The sequence below is a fragment of the Buceros rhinoceros genome, unplaced genomic scaffold, assembly GCF_000710305.1.
Source record: "Buceros rhinoceros silvestris isolate BGI_N320 unplaced genomic scaffold, ASM71030v1 scaffold548, whole genome shotgun sequence".
NCBI classification, from domain to species: domain Eukaryota; kingdom Metazoa; phylum Chordata; class Aves; order Bucerotiformes; family Bucerotidae; genus Buceros; species Buceros rhinoceros.
Genome location: NW_010424845.1, coordinates 20,482 through 26,739, shown reverse-complemented (window position 1 = coordinate 26,739; position 6,258 = coordinate 20,482). Strand labels below are relative to the sequence as shown.

Genomic DNA, 6,258 nt, shown 5'->3' with positions numbered 1-6,258 from the left:
ATTTGCTGTGTCCTGTTCTCAGGCTGCAAACATACAAATACCCCAAAAGGTTCTCATTCTTGGCTGGAAAGTTTAACTCCTGAACTTTCCAGAGAAATGGATAGTCAGAAGACAACCTTCAGCCATCTAGCTGTCGTCAATCTGGTGGCCGTGACAGTGAGAAGAGCTGTTGTATATACTAGTGCTGCCTCCTTACCCCCGTGGAGGTGACTGTTGATTTGACCCTGGTTATGATACACAAATTAGCTGTGTGCTGAAAGGCTGGTCTTGCTTTGGGTTGGGTTGAGAGGTGAGGGAGCTTGTATGGTGGTTGTCCGCTTACATATAACTTACATACAACGCTGAGAGTGGGTGAAGGTTTCTGAGCCCAGCTGGCAAAAATGCGCTCTCCATTGTCTGGGAAATCCTGACTTCAGAACTACTTTTGCCCTGCACTTGACATGTAGCAGCGCGCGTGAATACGTTTGGTCTGAATAGAGCAGGAGGGTTGTTGGGTCGGTGGATTTGTTCCAAAGAAGTGATGTCGGCTTTGGTTTTGTTGTACTTGAAGGTGCCTCATCACCAGACATGGAATCCAGCTATGGGGGAGGCTTGCTAGATATGGTGAAAGGAGGAGCAGGGAGACTCTTCAGCAATTTGAAGGATAACCTGAAGGATACCCTGAAAGATACATCTTCAAAGGTCATGCAGTCTGTTGCCAGGTACAGTACAGCTGAAACTGCCTAACGCGGGTAAAATCACTGGCTGCAAAGTGCCGGTCTGAGCTGCCATCTTAACCAGCACGGCACAGCTTCCAGCTAACCTAATGAAGGAAGGAGGGGAAAATCACAAGAGACTTCTTTTGATTTGGTCTCATAATTGGTATTTGGCCTTAAGGAAGCAGGAAAACCAAAGTAAAAAGTCCAAGCTTCACAGTAAGTGAGCATCAGCACCCTGAAATCTGGAAAAGCCCCACCTCCCTCACCCCCCAGTGGAAGTGGAGCACTTGTTCTCCGATTCCTTCACTGACCCCTGTGAGGACCTTTACTGAACCACCACTTGAATGTTTTGTCACTGGAAATGGGCTCATGCCCTATGGCCTCCCTTTGCTGTGCAAGGAGACTCTTCTTGCTGATGTAACTGTTCCCCTATCTACAGGGACTTTCTTAGTTAAAGAAGGAGCTGAGGTGACTTCGCTTTGGTTACCTCTGCTGGTGTTGTCCCCTGTGCTTGGCGCTCTGAGCAATACGGGGCTATGGTAAATTAAAGAAACTTAATGCAGGCAAGACTTCAGAGGCTCTGAGGGATCCGCAAAGGGGCAAACTGCAAGAGATTTCCCCTGAAAACTGGCACTGAAAATTAATGACAAAAGGGAAAAGGGACCTTTTTTGCAAGCTTCTGCATCCAGTTAATTGCATATGTGGAAGGGAAGGCTGGGTCACTGTCTGCAGGAAGCTATTTGTAGCCTTTCCTTAAGGTGTAACGATAAAGCACAAAGAATTGGTTTTAAGATCATTCTTCCCTTGTGTCAGAAGATCTTTGAGGGGAAACAGCCTTCTCCTGGTTCCTGTAATGAGCTGTCTTCTGTAAACGCGTGCATAATATCTGTCTCCTGCTTTGTCTTCTTCTAGTTACACCAAGGGAGAGCTAGATATTTCATACATTACCTCAAGGATCATAGGTAAGTGCTGCTTACCAGAAAAATACACCTTGTAGTACCCCAGGGTTCAGAAATCCATCAACACATTCTGGTGCACACTCAGCCCGGCTTCTTCTTCTGTTCTAGTGATGTCTTTTCCGGCTGAAGGCGTCGAGCTGGGATTCAGGAACCACATTGAAGATGTACGGACGTTTTTGGATTCCAGACATCCTGACCACTACACCGTCTTCAACTTGTCACCCAAGTATTATCGCAGTGCCAAGTTTCACAACCGGGTGAGTGTCCCCTGAGTGGTTAACGAGAGCAGGGGGTGAAACTCCTTAGGAAAAGGGGCACCAGGTCCTGTTTCTGTCTATCCTGAGCGTGGCAGAATGTAAGAAGCTGAAAAAGGAATTACAGGTGTTTCTAAGCTGCTGTGGTTGTTTCTGGGTTTTAGCTGATGCTCGAGACCGCGAGGATTAAAAAGCTGGAAAGTTCAGGGCGTAATGCTGTGTTAGGAGCCTGTGAGAGTACGTAGCATTGCACCAAGTTGAGCCTGTGCCGCTCTTGCCTTCTACAAAGCTGTCAGAAGCTGCGGCAGAGAAATAAGGAGTAAAATGAAAGTGCCTTGAAAGAAATTACCAATAGAAGAAGGGAGATTATTTTCATGTTGAACAACCCTTCAGTTGTGCTTTAATCAAGCAGGAGCCCTCAGCAGGCAAAGCACAGGATTGGAAACTGGATCTAAGGGGTCTTTTGGCTTTTCCACTAGCGTGTGACTTTAAAAACTCACCTCCACTCTCTGCCCCAGTTTCCTCCTCTAAAACCAGAGCAGCGTACGGGAGCATTGCAAGGCTCTGGTTCATTAATGGCTGTTAGAGGAAATCTCTATGAAATACTGCTGTTGAAATGCAAGATTAGATCTAATCTTCCAGAAAACTTCCTGTTCTCTTCCTCTCCCACAAGGGAGCGATGATTTTATTTCATGATTTTTTTAAATAAATGTCTTATTTTCTGTTGCCTTCAATGAAAAAGGCAACAAGAGTTGCCAGGCTTAACCCTTGGTTAGGGTAAGCGAGTTTCGTGCTGCTCAAACCTCATTTCATTTTAATTTGAAGTATAGCTGAATCTCTCTTCAGCAATTGCTCCAATCACCAGAAACCACTCACTCACACTTGGTGCACATTTCTTGGTGGCAATGAGTAACCAACCATGACTTCAAATAAGAGTAAATGAATGCGAAAGACTAATTAAAAGATATCAAGGGCTCTGAATCGTCAGTCTCGCTTGGTTCTGGTGCATCACTCTTGCTGTTGGTGGGAGGAGAAAGGCAGATGTTTTGAAAGCCCAGCACTACATATCCATCAGTTTATTGCTTGACCTGGCCATAACTGCTCCACCCCTGTGCTTTATCTCCTACCCTACCCAGCAGCTTAACAGGTGACTTTGTATGTTGCTCTTGAAGCATGAATAGGTGCTTTGTGAGCTACTGCCTTGACACACACAGGGAGAAAAAGATTCACCTTCAATAAAATATTGTAATTTCAGGTGATGGGCTGGGAAATACTGACCGCAAGTACTCTTCAGGAAAATGAAACGTGTCTAACACGATGCACGAGGTCAGCTGAAATGTGAAACAATTATAAATATGAGGTTGAACATCATATATATCGGAAAAAATGCTAGTGGGCTATCAAGGCGGTGAAATCGCACTATTTTCTGGGTGAGGATCCCAGATGAGGTGAAGTTTTAAGGCTCATACTTGCTCTTTGAAGTGAAAGGCTTTTTAATTCCAATTTTCTTTAAAACTTTTTTTCCCTAAGATCAAAGTAGTTCACTTTGCTGTGTAGTGGCACAGCAAGGAGAAGACAGTTAAAGTCCCGCAGGGCCATTTTCCCACCCTGACGTGGCTGTGTGGGGCATGAAGCCCCACGTGCCCAGTCTATTGAGGAGAAGAGGGGACTTGGAACACTAAAAACTTGTGCTCAGATCTGGTTGTGCTCTGATCTCCTCCCTGCCTTGTCTCGCCTCCCCTGCAGAAAAGGACAGCTCACGGCTGCTCGAGGAAGTGTGCGCAGTTTGAAAACTCAAATATAGCGTTAAACAAGAACCCCAAACGTCAGAGACCCTGATGGGTCATGCTCTTGGCTGTTGCTGCTCTAGTGCTAAAGTAAAACGGGTGCTGGCTGCTTATTGCCAAAGCTCTAGAAGAATTCCTGGTACTCTTCTGTAAGGTTGTCCTTCTTGAGGTTCTGTTTGACATAAATGATACGTTACATAGCGTGTATTTAATTTCCTAATTGTGAACCAGAAGGCAGATGTGTAATTAGAGACAAAGTAAATATATAATTATGGACTGTCGGGAAATTTGTATTATTTACTCGATACGTGCTAATGGCTTTTCCAGATGTTTGACAGTGCGTTGTCGTGAGGCCTGTTCAGAAGATCGTCAGCAAAAGGGTCACTGGTCATATCAATTCTATCAGCCTCTTGGAATCCAAAGTGTGTTTTCGTGGCCTAACTGCAAGTGGGTCTTGTGCCTCCAGAACCCTGCTGCAAAAGTAGCAGGGGTTGGGAGGAGAGGACTTTTGCTTGATACAAAATAATGAGATAATTGGCATGATAATATCATTTAATATCATTTATGGCATCAGCACTTTGGCTTTATTAAATAATAGAATAAATGTTTATGATCACCCTGTAATTCACATTTTACAATGGTCCCATGACTGGAGCAGTTCACACCCAGATCAGGTCTTTGGAACAGAAAGTTAATGTTGGCTGTTCCTACACTGGGGGTTGCTGAGTAGTGAACCTTTGGGTGTTTTGTGCCCTCTTGTCCCTTCCTGGAAATGCACAGCAAAGGGATAAGCAAGGGAAAAATCAAATGTCTAGAACAGAAGGAATGAAATAAACCACAGCTCTCAAAAGAGGAGAAGATGGGGGATGAGGATAATGCTGTAGAGAGGGTATAAATGGCGAATGGTCATTGACTGCCTTCCAACCCTTGAGCGTGGTTTGCCTTGTTGGGGAGCTTCTACAATGCAAACCTGCTCCTGCTCACCAAGTGCACTGCTGAATTTTGGGATATTGTGGAGACCAAAAACTTCCATGAAATCTAAAAAGTGATTAGACAAATATCTAATTAGGTATTAGGTACAAAAGAAATCTCTCAGATATTCAGCAGCAGTCTGCCAGCTCAGAGAGGCTGGCAGGAGGAAGAGTGCACCAGGTCAGGCAGGGCTGCCTGCTCCATCCCTGTATCCTGTGGGTGTCACTGGAGCCGGTGTTTGAGAGAAAACACAGCTTGGTAAATCTCCAGTTTGAGTTGGGATTCCTGCTTCTGCTGTAAGATGTTGTGCAGGTGTATGTAAGAGACAACCTTATTGCAGGTTTTATGAAAGTTCCTTCCTCGGAGAGATGAACCAGGCACGTGTGGAAATTGTATGGCCATTTAAGAGCATCTGGGCAAACCATCTCCTTCCTGCCCCTGGTTCTCATTAAGCAGGATCCAAATGTCAACCAATTCTTTGAGGACAAGCCTCATGACATTTCTCTTTTAAATTTCTTCTCGCCAGAAATGCCTTTTACAAAACATCTTTCAATTAAAACCAGATGAAACGGAGACGTCTGTAGAAGGCTATTTGATGTGCTGTTTGAGGCTGCGAGACTGTTCCTGAGATAAGTGTTATGACTCAGAACTAGTATTTGATGAATAGTAACTAGACGTGCATTGGGATTTGTGGGTTTTTTCAGCTCTAAAAAGTCATTCCTTTTTCTGGCTCATATCTTAACTATACTTATTCAGATACGATTTTTTTTTAACAGAAGTTTCCCTTTCATCAGTCTAGTATCTGTCAAACAGGGCTCGAAAAATCCTGTGACCCAAACCAACTGAGAGCAACAGATGCTCCGTGCCCTTTGAAAAGCAGAGCTGTTGCTTTTAGGGACAAGTTGTACAAAGCCTTTAGGTACAGCAGACGTCGATGAGCTGCAGTGAGGCTGGAGCACTATGAAAGGCTACTCGAGATAACCGGACTTGGAACGTACATTTTCACAAATGTGTACTCAGTGACAATACATCAACATCATATTATTTAATCGAGAATTGCGTTCTGTTTGTCTCCTCGTAATTCATGAAAGTCACGGAGCAGAATTGTGCATGAGAAGAGATGGAGTAGGTTTGAAGCACATCATTCTAGGTTGTAAAAGAGAAGTGTGTTTCTTGGCAGAAAGTGTTTGTACAAGCACATCTTGCTTAATGCTTTTATGACACTGGCTTTTGTTCATCGTGCCTTTCCTGTAGGTATCCGAATGCAGCTGGCCAGTACGACAAGCCCCCAGCCTGCACAACCTCTACGCTGTCTGTAAGAACATGCACAACTGGCTACAGCAGAACCCCAAAAATGTGTGTGTCATCCACTGCATGGTAAGTGCACCAGAAGCCACCCCATTTTTAGACTTGTGAGCCATAGCTCCTATTGCATGTTGTGTATCTGAAATCTGTGTATGAGGATGGTGATGATTTCTGAAAGAAAAGGAAGCATAATAAAGCGGACCCCGTAGGAAGGGACATCATCAGCCACGTGCAGCTGCATGGCTAAGCTGGAAGACCTAACACTGCACGAGAGGCAGGAAAG

The 6,258-nt window shown here is 44.6% G+C and overlaps 1 protein-coding gene across 1 annotated transcript in view; it reads left to right on the top strand.

Moving 5' to 3' along the window:
• Positions 1–555: 555 nt before the first annotated feature.
• Positions 556–6,258, top strand: part of DNAJC6 (DnaJ (Hsp40) homolog, subfamily C, member 6) — a 24,971-nt gene continuing 19,268 nt past the window's right edge. Inside the window, exons 1-4 of the mRNA XM_010140908.1 lie at positions 556–701; positions 1,611–1,660; positions 1,766–1,914; positions 5,925–6,047. Of these exons, the coding sequence (XP_010139210.1) occupies positions 568–701; positions 1,611–1,660; positions 1,766–1,914; positions 5,925–6,047 (456 nt within the window). The 5' untranslated portion in view covers positions 556–567. The remainder of the gene's footprint in view (positions 702–1,610; positions 1,661–1,765; positions 1,915–5,924; positions 6,048–6,258) is intronic.